The sequence below is a fragment of the Typopeltis vanoorti genome, chromosome 14, assembly GCF_054136105.1.
Source record: "Typopeltis vanoorti isolate ZY-2024b chromosome 14, IOZ_Tvanoo_1.0, whole genome shotgun sequence".
Lineage (NCBI taxonomy): Eukaryota > Metazoa > Arthropoda > Arachnida > Uropygi > Thelyphonidae > Typopeltis > Typopeltis vanoorti.
Window position 1 is genome coordinate 85,237,672 of NC_143562.1, and position 16,883 is coordinate 85,254,554.

Consider the following 16,883-nt stretch of genomic DNA (forward strand, 5'->3'; position numbering starts at 1 on the left):
TCTGTTTAAGTGACCATACCACCTGAGATTAGCTCTGTTAACGCATTCCTGGATGCTGACAATGTCAAGTTCTTTCCTAATATCCTTGTTTTTAATATGATATTGCCATTGATGCTATCTGTTCACGCCTATAATCTTTCTCAGGACTCGCATATCTGTGGTCTCTAGTCTTTGGTCAAGTGTTTTACTTCTGACCCAGCTCTCAGATCCATAAGTTAAAACTGGTTTGAACACAGTCTTGTACACAGCTAATTTAGTGTTCCGACTAATTTCTCTCTTATTCCATATGAATTTATTCAATTGACTTCCTACCATACCAGCTTTGCTGATTCTGTTGTCTATTTCTATATTTAATTTACCATCTTCAGTAAAAATCGTGCCTAAATAGCTGAAATGTTTTACTTGTTCCACAGGTTCTTCATTCAAAACACAGTTGACATTTTCAATGATTCTGCCTATTTTCATTGTCTTTGTCTTTTTATTGCTGACCTTCATACCATATCTATTACAACAGCTATTCAATTTAGTCAGAGAATCTTGCAGACTTGTAGCAGATTTATTTAGAAGTATAACATCATCTGCATAAAGCAAAGAGCTGACATTAACATCTCCAATTTTGATATCATGTTTAATACCACTTTCCTTCATAATGTGATCCATATAGATAATGAATAACAGAGGGGATAATGTACATCCTTGTCTCACACCAGATTTAACATTAAACCATCTTCCTGTACTTCCTTCAATTCTAACTGCTGACTTACAACACAAATAAAGACTAAGTATTGCTTGATATAATGCCCCATTGACACCATATAACTGCAGCATATTGAATAGCTTCTCTCTTGGCACCTTGTCATATGCCTTTTCCAAATCGACAAAAGTTAAATACAGATCTTTGTTATATTCCCATGCTTTCTCGACTATTTGTCGTAAAGTGAAGATCTGATCCTGACAGCCTCTATTTGGCCTGAATCCAGCTTGTTCTTCACCATGCTTTTCTTCCACAATTCTTCTCAACTGTTTCTCAAGTATATTTGCATAGATCTTGCCAGGAACACTCAGTAGGGAAATACCTCTGTAATTCTCACATTCAGTTTTATTTCCCTTTTTATATATGGGTACTATGACAGCTCTACTCCAGTCATCGGGAATTTGTCCCTCTGTCCAGGCTTTCTGAACTATGCAGTGCAGCCACTGTAAGACTCTTATACCACCATACTTCAGCATTTCTGGTCGAATATCATCTACTCCTGCTGCCTTTCCACATTTCAAGCCTTTGATGGCTTTTTCTCCTTCTAGTATGGATATGTATTTCTGACTGCATGCCTGGTCAGTGTTTTTTACCACTGTGCTGTCATCACTGCTTGTTTCATTTAGCAGTTTTTCAAAGTAATTACTCCATACTTCAAGGATATCTTTTTCTCCCGTTTTCATGTCACCTTTATCATCTCTAATTCCTTTTACAGCACTCTTCCCTCCATTCTTAAGCTTCTTCAACAACCTCCAGAATATTTTGCCACCTTCTTGATATTTATTTTCTATATTCTTGCCAAAGTCCTCCCATGACTTTTGTTTAGCTAGTTTTACACACTGTTTAGCTTTCTTACATTTGTCTCTGTATTCTGTAAGAGTAAAAGCTGACTTATTTGAAAAGACCTTTTGATATGCTTTCTTCTTTTCCTTCACTGCCTCTTTAACTTCCTGTGTCCACCAGGGAGTTCTGATTTTTTTTATCCTTGCACACAACCTCACCACATGCCTCTCTGGCAGAATCAATCAATGTTTCCTACAGAGTTTGCCACTGAATCTCCAAGGTTTGATTCCTGTTCTGAAACTCTTTCATTTTCTTTTCAATAATCTTTGTGTATTTTAGCCTACAGTTGACATCTGAGAGCTGCTCAACTTTTATTCGCTTTAAAACTTTTTTACATGTTATTCTTTTCAATATGAAATTCAATTTTATCCTGCTCAAGACTAAATAGTGATCACTTCCAATTTCAAATCCTCTGTACATTCTGGTGTCCTGCACCAGGGAGAAAACATCACTATCAACAATAACATAGTCAATGAGAGACTTTTCTTATTCCTAGCCTCTTCTCTCCATGTGAATTTGTGCACATTTTTATGTTGGAACATGGTGTTAGTAATAACCAGTCCGTGTCCTGAGCAGAAATCCAACAGATATTTGCCATTATTATTAGCTTCGCTCTTTTCTCCAAATTTTCCCAAAATATTTTTGTATGTCTCACAATCATTTCCTACTCTGCTATTTAGATCCCCAACAAGGACCAATTTTTCATTTTTCATTGTGTCAGTTGCTTTTTCTAAAGCCTCAAAAAATTCCTCCACTTCTACCTTAGTAGAACCTTCTGTGGGACCATAGGCACAAATAAGTCTCATTGTCCAGTTCCCCATTCTCATATTTGCCCACATTACTCTACTTGAGACTGACTGCCATTCAAGAAGATTAGCCTCGTATTTTGTGTTGAATGTGGCTACTCCTTCTTTTCCTTGATTGTCATTTCCTGAATATAACATTTTGTATTTATTGCTCAGAAAGATCTCACCAGTTTTGGTCTTTTTTGTTTCAGTCACCCCTATTATGTCGTTCTGGTACTTATCTAATTCCTCAGCTAGCTCCATTTCTTTGCCATTCAGGCTTCTTATGTTGATAGTACCGATCTTTAACTCTGGTGATGTTGAATTGGGGTTTATTTTCAGATTTGTTCCAGTAGCTGACTTTTCGCTATTCGCCCTGGTTCCCTGGCGAAAACAACGGGGGCCTTGTTTAACCGGGCGACGCCCCAGCCGGCATGAAATTTTGTCATGTTGTACCATCATTCTATTTTCTTCCATAAATGATATAAATTTATGGAAGAAAATTCAAAATTCTGTAATATAAATTTTTTTAACACAGGTTGTTTCAAAGTAAAATAAATATAATAAAATATAAATAAGGTGTCTGTTTTATGAAAGGAGCAATGATTGTGATTTTCTGTGTAACGATCGATTTATTTTTGATGACTGAACTGGAAGGAAATAAAAATGGAACTGTTCTTTACATAAACTATATTATCAGTACTAGTATATAAAACTACAACTTCAAAGAATTGATTGGCAATTCAAATACATATTATCAAAGCAATGCTTTATTTAAAAAATAAAATAAATCAATAAATACTTATTTAAAATATAGCTGACAAGTTTATTTAAGAAGAACATGAAAACACAGATCAATATTTCTAGAGATAAGTGTGAGAGGATACATATTGCAATGTTTGCCTTTGGTTTCTACTTTGCCACTAGATATTCGTATGCATACTTCACTTCAAAGGCATTAGCTTTTTAAAAGTTACACTCACAAAAAAACAAGAAAACCAAGAGAACAGTTCTATACTATAAAAATACTTTGTAAATGTTACTTTTAAACAAAAATTCTACCAAAAAAACTTGAATCTGGAATATTATATATATTATTATGAATGTGTAAAATTGTGCCTACCTAATGTGGAAAGTACATATTACATGGCCAAGTAAACTCCCGTCAGATGTGACATTTGTGTGAAACACAGCCTGTCATAAGTGCTAAACAACTGAAATATTATGGCTACCTCTTCTTTTCAATGATTGTTATTGCCTGATTATAACATTTTGGATTTGTTTAAAAGAATCTCACTTGCTTCTCTGTCTTTGTTTCAGTAACATCAATTATGTCAATCAGATACTTATCCAATACTTGTACTTGTTCCAATACTTCTTATGCTGATGGTGGCAATCTTGATCTTTGCTGATGTTGAGTTGGGGTTTATTCCAGTAGCTGACCTTTCACTATTCCCCTATTTCCCTGACAAGAACAGGGGCTATGTTTAATGGGATGATGCCCCAGCCAACACAAAATAATATCACCTTGTAACATTGTTTTATTTTAAGCCAATATGAATACAATTTAGTCAGCTAAACCCAAATTGCTGGATTGAAGTCATTCATTATCCAGGTTAATAGTACTAATGGGGTGCACCTCTAAAAAAATGGACATTGGGTCAGAAGCTCTGGTCACTTCTCTGCATTCCTTAAAAGGGTATGTGGAGATCTGATCCCAGTTATCCAGATTTGGCCCTGAAGCAACACAGCAGTCTTAGTATAACCATAGAAACATTTAAAGCAGCATGAAATTTTAGTTTGGGACTGGGATATACAGCCTAATGGGGCTTCTGAGATACCCTGTTTCGTCTGATATGGGAAGGGAGGGTGAGCTTGCCCACAAAAGTCTGAACTTTTGTGGAAGAGTTACTGCAATTGCTATTCCCCCCCCCCTCCAAATGATAATACATAAGAGTTGTCCAGGTGGTTTCTGAAAGAAAGGATGTTTCACTGAGAATATCTACTTAACAATTTTATTCACCGATTCTAGGGATGCCTGTAAACCCTCCTGGATAAAGAATGGCAACATTTTCTCACTGAATATGGGCTTGCTGAATGAATAACGAGGAAGAATATACTGTTACTAGGTTTCTACAATCATTTCTGTTTATTTTTATTGTCTGTTGATGCTGTAATGGTTTCTCTACTTTGTTGGGGATTGTTGAGGTCTCCTTATAAAAACATGGAGACCAAAAGACTCAACTGATGCAAGCACTAGGCACCAAATAACCACACCTGCCACAGAACTATACGTGGTCGCTCAATATATGGCAAGCAATGACTGTGTTGGGAGGAGGGATGCAATAATGACCCCCTAAGCAAACCTTGGATCTCTCCCCTCCCCCTTTTTTCCCCTCCAGACCATAGAGGAAGTACACTTTTTGAATTGCATTTTCAGAGGCAAGTCTACTAACTGAATGATCCTCTCCAGACGATCAAGGATTACCTATTCTTCAAGGTAGGGACCAGGGTAGCACAAGACTACAAAACATGGCCATTTGCTTTTCTGGATGGCCACATATTAAACCACATGGCAAACAAAGAGGCAGATGTTGGATCCCAATGATGGTTTGGATAATACCACAATAAAAACTCAGGAGTAAAGATTTGGGAAACCTAGAACAAAGAATATGGAAAGAAAAGATACAAAACTGAAAAATTAAAGGGCCAGTAGCATTATTAAGAGGTATCCTCAATCATGAACAAGTTCTCCACATGGAGGGTCCCAAAGCTGTCCAGAGTAGTCTTTCCAAAGACAGCTGATCATCCCCATTCCACTTCCACCACCATCTCACAGTCTGGCTGTTTCAGTTCTTTCCTGGTGTCTCCCAAGGATTCTACTCCACCAAACATCTCTTTAGCAACAACCATTCTAACAAACTGTCAGCTCAGACAGATCAAATATCCCCCCCCCTCAAATTCTGCCTTCATGAATGCTGTAGCAGTTTGGGTTTTGGGTTCCTTCATCAATTTTTCAAGCCAGTTTGCACAATATGCATTATTCAAAGAATTTATTCATATTTATGGAAGAGAATTAACAATAAATTGACAAAAATTGTGGCATAACTAAGGGCATCCATTTCATTCAGCTTGGTGAATGATAGAAGTACAAAAAATAAATCAGGGAATGCAAATCAGTCTAATGTAAGAAAATGTTTACTAATTTTTTAAAAAAAACTTGACAAAAAAAACAGTAAAAAGCTTTCCCAAAATGAATTTCCTAGCAAATGTCGCGGTCAGAAGCCTAAGGAAATAGCAGGAAGAAAATCATGGGAAGAAGAGCCAAAGAAAATGATACAGAGGACAAAAAATTAAGCATCGGCAGGAACTCCACATAAAGTACACAAAAGATGGATAACCAGTACTTAAATATTAGAAAAGATACTTACTTCTGCAGAAAAGTGGGCTTAAAATATTTTATCACTAAAGTGCAAAAAGAAATAATACACAAACACTATCTATTTGGCTCCAAAAATCCTCGACGGCTTGCTGCTCTTAATATGAAAAACGGAAACATTAACACATACAGAAATCTGATTAGACAGTACCTAAATTTTTATGAGAATGTTCGTTTAGAATAATTGTATAAAAAGGGATTAAATAATTTATACCAAGAGAAACTAACTAATACACAGAACATTCAAGTAATTACTGAATTGCATTGTTCTTATTCCATGTACAAATGTGGAATACACAAACACACACACACAGTGGGGGTGGGGGGGGGGGGGCTCAGTCTCCTGGCACCTACGTCGCACTTGATTTATGTCTTTTGTGTACATCTTGATCTAGCACTACTAGATCAAGATGAAAGAAGACACACAAACAGGGGTGGGGGTGGAAAAGGTTGTTCCAAGAGTGACCTTTTTGCATCAAAACATCCTTTAACCAAATCAAAACTTGATAATATATATGATGTACCAGAAGTGATCCCAGACAAAACTGAATATGCAATCAAAAACATGAAACCAAATACAGCTCCTGGAATCAATCAGATGGAAAACTGAGGGCAGTCAACAAAAAGGACCACAACTTTATAAAGTTCAGACCAAAAGATAATACCATCAAAATGGAAGATATCAGAAACAATTCTTCTCTTCAGAAAAGGTAACATAGAAGACATCAAGAATTTTTGGAGGTGTAGGTGAAAGATGGGAGGGCATAGCTGTTGAACATGCTAGTTCTTATTTTGTCTAGATTAGGATCTGCACTTATGAATTTGATACAGTTAAAGGAGGTCCATGCAGCTTTTTCTTTTTGATATTTCTGAAGAAATATCAAGAGTCAATGAAAACAAAACCTGGTAGACATCCAACTAGATGGGAAGATGCTCTAAGCAGAGTGATAGGAAAGAAACAAATGGAGAGGAATCACCCAAGATCGCCATTGCTGGAAAGTTTACGACCTGCATTCGTGGGACACCCAGAATGAAACAACAGGTCCATTAAGGTAATCAAGAGGATGGCTGACCGGCACATTAAAAAGAGGGGTATAGGGATGTCATTCTGCAAGATTTAAGGTGTCCAGTCGCATACCTCAGAGGATCGGTCCATTGTTATTCAATCTATACATTAACAATTTTATAAAGGTTTGATGTCAGGCAACATACAACTATTTGCTAATACAAATATAGGCAGGGGAACTGATATGCTATATTTGCAGAATGATTTCGATAACTTGGAATTGTGGGCATGCATGTCAGTAAAGTTATCCACCTTTGTGTAATGAGATAGATATCCAATGGCATATTACTTTGGTAGGATTATGCTAAAACAAACTGAAAGGCTAGCGATTTTGGAGTTAGATTGTAGATAAGAAGTTCAAGTTCGGGATCCATATAGCAAAGACTGCAAATACCACAGATACAACTCAGAGAATAACTGCAATGCTGAAACAAAGTCATTGCCTTTTTTTTTACTAAGCAGTGATACAATTCCATCTGGACTATTATCAGCAAACCTGATGTAGAGGTTGCAAAGGAGTGTTAAAGATGATATCAGGACTGTGGAATGCAGATTATGAGGACAAACTAAGAATTTGTGGGTCTGCAGATGCTAGCAAACTGGAGAAAGAGGAGTAATGTGATAGACCTATTTCAATAAGAAAATACCATGATTAGGCAAATTTAAATAAATTACAATGCCAGAATAAGCTCAAGTAAAATATTATCGTATTAGTATAAGTTTCACCTACGTATCAAAGGCATCATCAGTACATGTAAAAAGCTAATCAAACAATAACTGAAATAATAACAACAATACATTAGCTACTTAGGTGGTGTCTATTGGAATTATCAGGACTGTGATCCTGATAATTCCAATAGATGTTTGATTAGTTTTTTACATGTACTGAAGATGCCTTTGACACTTAGGCAAAAATTATACTAATAAAATAATATTTTACGTGAGGTTTATTCTGCTATTATAATTTATTTAAATATGACAGACCTACAAACTTCTGAAAGTAATACAAACCAGTAGATAGAATTTACAATTTATGGAGGGTGGAAGAGGATGAGAGGGCATCGATGGAAGAGAGTGAATGCAGTCAAGAAAGGGGTTGAGAGCTAGATTTTAATCTTGTACAGCAGTGTATGTGTGTAACTGGATTGGCTTGCCTTTGAAGGTGAGTGCAAATAGTGTGGAAGAAATGTGGCCTCTCTCTCGGTGAGTCACTGACTCCCTACAGGTCTCTTTTAATAATAATAATAATAATTTAAGCTACTGTAACATTTCAAAATTTAAATTTATTCTGAGGAGGAGCTGAAGGATCTTCCTCAGCCATAGCCAAGTTAGCCAGTCTTGGGGGTGGACAGCAGGGTTTTTTCCCCAGTTTATTCTGGGGTTTTTCATCCCGCAAAGCAGACAAACTGGCTTTGAGAACTTAACACTACAGGCCATAGGATATACCGGGGCATAGGGCTCACCACCTTATCCTGTAAACGGATTGAGGTCCGATGATCAATGGACCCTCGACACCGCAAGGTAAAAGAGGGTATAAAGAAGATGAGATGAGAAATTTATTCTGGATGTTCATTTTTAATATTGTATTATTTTGTTTTTTCTTCCATTATTGTTTGCACTTGTAATTTTTCATGTTGTTAGTTTTGTGAGATTTACATATGATTCATGCCAATCCTTTGTGTTCTGTTATCAATAGGATTGCTACCAATTCTTTTATTCTGTTTCCTATGATTACTATTGTTCTATTTCTTGTGATTTTTTATTTTGCACATTTTCATTCATTCTCTTTCCAAAGATTCCCTTTGTTATGTTTTTCACTATTTCTTTTCTGTTTTTGCGATTTTTCTTTTTAGTTATTTCCCATGATTTCTTTTATTTTTAACAATTTTGTTTTGTTGTTTTCTGTGATCTGTGTCATAGGAATGCAGTGTGGGGATTAATATGTTTATCCCAAACTCATTATAGCAAACAATGCCACTGGTCCTATCCAGCCTCCAAGGCAAGCATGTTTCTTTGATGAAGTTGCTGAATACATAATCACTGAGCCACATGGAATGCTCAGGGTGGATAAACTTTTAGATTATTAGACTGATATTTTTTCAAATTAAAACAACACAAGTGTACGACATATATACTCTTAGACTAAGTATGTACATCACATACACATAAAGTGTGATGATGCATTGACTTCAAAATCAGCATGTTTTTGTGTTTATTCAAAACACAAAAACATGCTGATTTAAAGGTCGAAACTGGTCTGGGGAATGGCCTTTCCCATAATGATTAGCATTATACATGCCTGTAAGGATATGTACCTTGCATTCTGGAATACTGAGGCAAATGATGTGAAGTCATTAATCTTTATGCCATTATGCTACAAGTGGAACATGTAGTATAGTAACTCTTATAGTAGTCAAACCACACAAACAACAATTTTTCGCCTTCTCTTGCATGACAGTCCTAGACAAAAGCATGGTCTGCTGGTTCTGATGCTCAATCTATATGTTCAGCATCCTTTCCATTTTCACAACTGCATGATATTAAGATTTTGTTACTCTAGTCAGGTTGAGATTCGTAGATGATTGAGCATTTTTTGCAAACTGTACCAGCCATTATTACTGTAGAATCACTTAGTCCAATGCTCTTTGAATGCTAATGCTACACTCAGTTCTATCAAACTGATTCAGAATTTCCAACTTTAACACTGAAGAGTGCATTTCCTAGGTCATTTCTACACTTGGTCTTAATTCTCATTCTTCTTTTCAGTTAGTTTCCTTTGTATTTTCTCTTGCCACACATCTTGCTCAAGGGTCAAAAAAGTTTTTTTTTTTTGAATGTAATATAACAATGAAACCGTTATACACAAAATCGCGTATAACAAGAGTTGTGTATGTATATTTAGCACATCTTATCATATAATGAAAGCTAGATATTATTTATGAAATTTTCATTCAGTATATATAATATTGTAAAAAACAAACATCAGTAAATCGTGATTATGAGATTTCTATAATGATGCCATTCTACACTATGCTAATGTGTCCAATCAAAGCACCACTCACCGTGATGTAACCAGGGACTACTACTGTACACGAATGTGGAGTGTACAGTAGTACACTCCACATTCGTGTGTGAAGATTTCTATCAAAACTCTAATTGAAAGAAAAATTACTTTCATGCCATCTTTGTATCTCAATACTGTGGATGGGAAAATGCTAGTTATTCTGGAAACCCTGCTCTATATAACAAAGATGAAACTTTTTCAGCTGCTTCAGCCCCCAATAAGCAGGGTGGTATGTCAATATTCACAGGCATCCATGCCAGCAATCGAACCTAACACTTAATGGTTAGGGAGTGGAAACTTGATGATCCACTTGGCAAACCAGACTGGAAATAATACTCTCATATATAATGTTGTAGAAAAAGAAATTAATCAATTCAAATGGACCAAAATTAGGATTAAAGAAATTTTCTAGTATTAAGACTGAAGTGCTGGTTTAAACTCATGATTAGCTTTAATGTAATGAATAGAGCACAGAAGAACAATAAAAGGGAAGTTTATTGGATCCTATATTTCTTCAGTCACAGACAGTATCAGGGATACCTTGTATAAGCATCCCCCAAAAAAAGACAGCCTGGCCCTATGGGTTGTGTCCTCTGTGGGTGTTCTGAATACCGTTACAAGTTGGGCAGAAGGACTAAGAATTAAAGTTTTCCAAATTGCAGGAAGTTTAACGCAACCAAATATATTAAGATTAGGCAGAACAAATCTGCTACTCATTCTAAGAAAAGTCCTTCAAGTTTATGTTTATGATGGGAAAGAATAGTTTTTTTTTTCTGTGCAAGGTATCCAAAGCTTGGTCAGCTAGAACAGACTGACCATAGTTATGGCAGCAGATATACTTGTGTTCTTCTGGGAAGATGTTGGCACATCTCTTGGTTTGGCCATAATAAGATAATATGCAAGAACAAGGAACCTTGCAAACCCCTGAAACAGTGGTGTGTATGTGAGGGGGAGAATGGGGGGGGGGTCCTTAGCAGAGCAAATAAGGGGCAGGATTTTTGAGTTCTGCGATGTGTTTTTGCTATTATTACTGAATGTAGTATTCCATTTGTTTAAAATAGTAGTCTGTGCAAATGCTAAACTGGATGTGAAAGGAATAAAAAAATATGCCTCTAGAAAACAAAGCGTGTGTGTGTGTGTGTTTTAAACTGCAGTTTTGATTATGACTAGAGAAATTACCGATTCAAATACATAGCTATCCAGCTTGTAACTCTGAATACGTATCAAAAACATACCTAGTTCCCATCTCCTGATAAGATGTTTCAGCTGCAGCAAAGTCAAACGTGGAAGAATCCGTTCCAAATTGCAAAGCTCCAAACTGAACATCTAATGATGTAACTGCATCATCAGGCATCACAACAGCAGATTCTGGAATCTAACAAACAATAAAAACATATTACACTTTGCACAAAGAACTGAAATCATACAAAATTTTCAAAAACACTTATACTGAATGGAAATTACAGAATTACACATTTCTTCATTTTGATAATTAAATATTACCACATGATTAACAATTTATTTAATACTCATACACACAAGAACCATGCCTTGTGTAATGAAATCTTTCATACTTGCAAGAGCAGATTCATCACACTGCTTTGGAATTAAGAAATGATATACAAAAATAAACATTTATTATTTTTTATGTTAATCACAGATATGATAGATCACCAATGACTTTTCCCAGAAACCATGCTAAAGACAAAGACATGGTTTCCCAGAAACAGTGTCTTTATCTATGGGCCTCTCCAATCTGCTGACTATGAGATGGAGAGCAGAGCCATCATCCACTTGGTCAACCAAGCCAGAAAACTCAACATTTACAAGATGATATGGTAGCATTTAACAGATGCTTGTTTCTTTGTCTTTAAAAAAAAAGACCATTTAAAGAAAAATCTTTATTCAAAAAAATAAAATGAAACATGATTAAGTCAACTTTCAATGTTCCTCTCTCCCTACCTGAAAAAAACTCATTTTATGATAAAAATAAACTTAAATAGTTATAGTCATGGAGGTTTTAGTATCTGTTTCTAGTATGACAGATCCCTTGATTTGCAGATCTTCTTTCCAATACTATCCAAAATTTTAAATTAAAAAATAGTTTGTATGAGTAGATTTGTCTTCAAAGGTAACTATGAAGTGGATATTTCATAACAAACATGTCCAGATGTAATGAGACTAAATAAACACGTGTAACAAAAGACAGTCCTTCCCATGATGCCTCCATGAAAAGTTTCTAATTCCATTAAATTTCAAGTATTTTTAAGCATGTCTCCAGGATAAAGAAGTTTTGAACTTATGAAGATTGGAAAACGTTTGAGGTTCCCATCTACCATCAATGATATGCAGCTAGAGGAACAACATGGGTGACACTATAAAAATGATTTTATGTACAAGTATGTAGCCTATGAATACTAGTATAGACAACATAAAATACATATGTTATATCTATGTAGATCCCTAAGGATTATACAATACTACAAAAAGCAAACTGACTGTTCAAATTAGTCTCCTTCATATAGCCACCTAACTACAATGGTAGTTCTGTTAATGCTAATGTATATAATTGCTTGACTAATGCAAATGTATGTGTGTGTGTGTGGCTTCCACCACACACACAAAGGTTTATTTGTGAACCAATAGAACATTTGTACTGATTTAATTTTTTTTCATTTATTTATTAATTTTTTATCAAGATATGGAAGCCCTGCAACAGACACCCAAACATTGAACTTTTACAGGCCACTTCAGGCCTCCAATATGTGGAGAGGTGGTCTCACACCAGATGATGAACTTCATCTCCCATGAAGTTCATCACCTGATGAACACGCATTTGAATCCACGCCCTAAGTAGGATTCAAATGCGTGTCACTGCAAAATCACAAAAAAGTCAGTGGGTACAATCAGAGAATACAGTGAAATATGTAAGAAAGCAAAGTAATGCAGAAAATTAGCTAAGCAAAAGTCATGGAAAGGCTGGTAAGAAGATAGAAAATAAATATTGTTTAGGTGACAAAATATTTTCAAGGCTAATGATCAAAGCTCACAAATGGATTACAGATTACCACACAAGGGGGGTGCTTAAGGGTCAAAGCTGTATAACTCAGAGGAGACCTCCACATAGCCTTTAAAGGAAGGTGGAGAACCAACCAGGGCTTCTGACCTAATGTCCAATCCTCACCTTCTCGTGGTGCACCCTATTGGGTATCTACTTGGATACTGAACGAACGAGGATGGGCTGGCAATTTGGGATTTAGCCGACCCAATTGTATTCTTATTGGTTAAACCAAAAAAAAAAAAAAATGATGGTAGGACATGACAAAATTTTATGCCGGCTGAGGCAATGCCCGGTTAAACAAGGCCATTGTTATTTTCGCCAGGGAACCAGGGCGAACAGCGAAAAGTCAGCTACTGGAACAAATCTGAAAACAAACTCCAACTCAACATCATCAGAGTTAAAGATCGGTACTATCAACATAAGAAGCCTGAATGGCAAAGAAATGGAGCTAGCTGAGGAATTAGATAATTACCAGAACGACATAATAGGGGTGACTGAAACAAAAAAGACAAAAATTGGTGAGATCTTTCTGAGCAATAAATACAAAATGTTATATTCAGGAAATGACAATGAAGGAAAAGAAGGAGTAGCCATAGTATTCAACACAAAATACGAGGCTAATCTTCTTGAATGGCAGGCAGTCTCAAGTAGAGTAATGTGGGAAAATATGAGAATGGGGAACTGGACAATGAGACTTATTTGTGCTTATGGACCCACAGAAGGTTCTACTAAGGTAGAAGTGGAGGAATTTTTTGAGGCTTTAGAAAAAGCAACTGACACAATGAAAAATGAAAAATTGGTCCTTGTTGGGGATCTAAATAGCAGAGTAGGATATGATTGTGAGACATTCAGAAATATTTTGGGAAAATTTGGAGAAAAGAGCAAATCTAATAATAACGGCAAATATCTGTTGGATTTCTGCTCAGGACATCGACTGGTTATTACTAACACCATGTTCCAACATAAAAATGTGCAGAAATTCACATGGAGAGAAGAGGCAAGGAATAAGAAAAGTCTCATTGACTATGTTATTGTTGATAGTGATGTTTTCTCCCTTGTGCAGGACACCAGAGTGTACAGAGGATTTGAAATTAGAAGTGATCTCTATTTAGTCTTGAGCAGGATAAAATTGAATTTCATATTGAAAAGAATAACATGTAAGAAAGAATGTTATTCTTTTCAACATGGTGAGGTTGTCTGCAAGGATAAAAAAATCAGAACTCCCTGGTGGACACAGGAAGTTAAAGAGGCAGTGAAGGAAAAGAAGAAAGCATATCAAAGTTCCTGTCAAATAAGTCAGCTTGTTCTCTTAGAGAATACAGAGACAAATGCAAGAATGCTAAACACTGCGTAAAACTAGCTAAACAAAACTCATGGGAGGACTTTGGCAAGAATATAGAAAATAAATATCAAGAAGGTAGCAAAATATTCTGGAGGTTGTTGAAGAAGCTTAGGAATGGAGGAAAGAGTGCTGTAAAAGGAGTTAGAGATGATAAAGCTGACATGAACACGGGAGAAAAAGATATCCTTGAAGTATGGAGTAATTTTGAAAAACTGCTAAATGAAACAAGCGGTGATGACAGCACAGTGGTAAAAAAACACTGACCAGGCATGCAGTCAGGAATACATATCCATACTTGAAGTAGATCCAAGAAAAAGCCATCAAAGACTTGAAATGTGGAAAGGCAGCAGGAGTAGATGATATTCTACCAGAAATGCTGAAGTATGGTGGTATAAGAGTCTTATAGTGGCTGCACTGCACAGTTCAGAAAGCCTGGACAGAGGGATGAATTCCCAAAGATTGGAGTAGAGCTCTCATAGTACCCACATATAAAACGGGAAATAAAACTGAATGTGAGAATTACAGAGGTATTTCCCTACTGAGTGTTCCTGGCAAGATTTATACAAGTATACTTGAGAAACGGTTGAGAAGAATTGTGGAAGAAAAGCTTCCTGAAGAACAGGATTCAGGACAAATAGAGGCTGTCAGTATCAAATCTTCACTTTACGACAAATAGTCGAGAAAGCATGGGAATATAACCGAGATCTGTATTTAAGTTTTGTCGATTTGGAAAAGGCATATGGCAAGGTGCCAAGAGAGAAGCTATTCAATACGCTATAGTTATATGGTGTCAATGGGGCAATATATCAAGCAATACTTAGTCTTTATTTGAGTTGCAAGTCAGCAGTTAGAATTGAAGGAAGTACAGGAAGATGCTTTAATGTTAAATCTGGTGTCAGACAAGGATGTACATTATCCCCTCTGTTATTCATTATCTATATGGATCACATTATGAAGGAAAGTGGTATTAAACATGATATCAAAATTGGAGATGTTAATGTCAGCTCTTTGCTTTATGTGGATGATGTTATACTTCTAAATAAATCCGCTACAGGTCTGCAAGATTCTCTGACTAAATTGAATAGCTGTTGTAATAGATACGGTATGAAGGTCAGCAATAAAAAGACAAAGACAATGAAAATAGGCAGAATCATTGAAAATGTCAACTGTGTTGTGAATGGAGAACCTGTGGAACAAGTGAAACATTTCAGCTACTTAGGCACGATTTTTTACTGAAGATGGTAAATTAAATATAGAAATAGACAACAGAATCAGCAAAGCTGGTATGGTAGGAAGTCAATTGAATAAATTCATATGGAATAAGAGAGAAATTAGTCAGAACTTAGCTGCTTACAAGACAGTGTTCAAGCCAGTTTTAACTTATGGATCTGAGAGCTGGGTCAGAAGTAAAACACTTGACCAAAGACTAAAGACCACAGATATGAGAGTCCTGAGAAAGATTATAGGCATGAACAGATGGCATCAATGGCAATATCATATTAAAAACGAGGATATTAGGAAAGAACTTGACATTGTCAACATCCAGGAATGCGTTAGCAGAGCTAATCTCAGGTGGTATGGTCACTTAAACAGAATGGGTGAAGAAAGATTAGCAAAACAAGTGTTCTCTGCCAGGTTGGCAGCAAAATGACCCAGAGGAAGACCAAGATATAGGTGGATTGATACGGTACAAAGTGCCTTAGATGATAGAAATATAAGATCTGATAATGTTGGAGTCTTGGCAAGTAACAGACTGATTTTTGGAGGAAAATTGTAGATAGGAAGTAAGTAATGATGTAAATTTTTTTCATGTTGTACTATCATATCCTGTACACCCCTTGAGGGTACATGGCAGGAATTTGATGATGATGATGAAAAACTGGACAATAGTATTTAGTTATATACTGTGTTTACTGGAGCAACATGTGGTTTTGCTCAAGTCTATACATCATAGTTTCTGTGAGAGGTGACATGTAATTCAGTATGCTGTTTTTATCCCAGTTGTCTCTAATTGCACTATTTGTTAAGAAATATATTACACAGACTGTAAATGTTTCTGTACCTTATTTAGTGATACAATAAAACTACTTGCTTTTCTTGTTGGGGAGGGCGTGTTGTTTACTGAGGGAGTTACAATCCCCTCCCCATCCCAATGTGAATATGTTTACACTTTTTTTCATGTGCAAGATATATATAAAACTTTTTAATTTCTTTTCCATAAAGTAAAATCAGGGGCGCGAGTTATACGCAAGGGTGAGTTATATTTGAGTAAATACGGTATTAGCATTTGACCTACCTTGTCAAAAACATTTGGATACCACTCATCCAGACATTACACAAACCGTCTGAAAATGAAATCAATTGACTTACACTATCCAATCAAAAAACATACAAACAATTCATTTCACTTTTATCATGAAATTAATTAAAGCAATGTCAAAATCCAAGACATCTCTTTTTGAATAGTATTATCAAGAATGTTCAAGCACAACTTCTAACATTAACAACTACATTAATGAGCAAAATATA

The 16,883-nt window shown here is 35.9% G+C and overlaps 1 protein-coding gene across 5 annotated transcripts in view; it reads right to left on the reverse strand.

Moving 5' to 3' along the window:
* Nucleotides 1-16,883, reverse strand: part of lig (ubiquitin-associated protein-like lingerer) — a 465,599-nt gene that overhangs the window by 229,628 nt on the left and 219,088 nt on the right. For all 5 annotated transcript variants that reach the window (XM_090403755.1, XM_090403757.1, XM_090403754.1 and 2 more), the window contains exon 12: nt 11,187-11,326. In XM_090403755.1, coding sequence (XP_090259881.1) covers nt 11,187-11,326 — 140 coding nt within the window. The remainder of the gene's footprint in view (nt 1-11,186; nt 11,327-16,883) is intronic.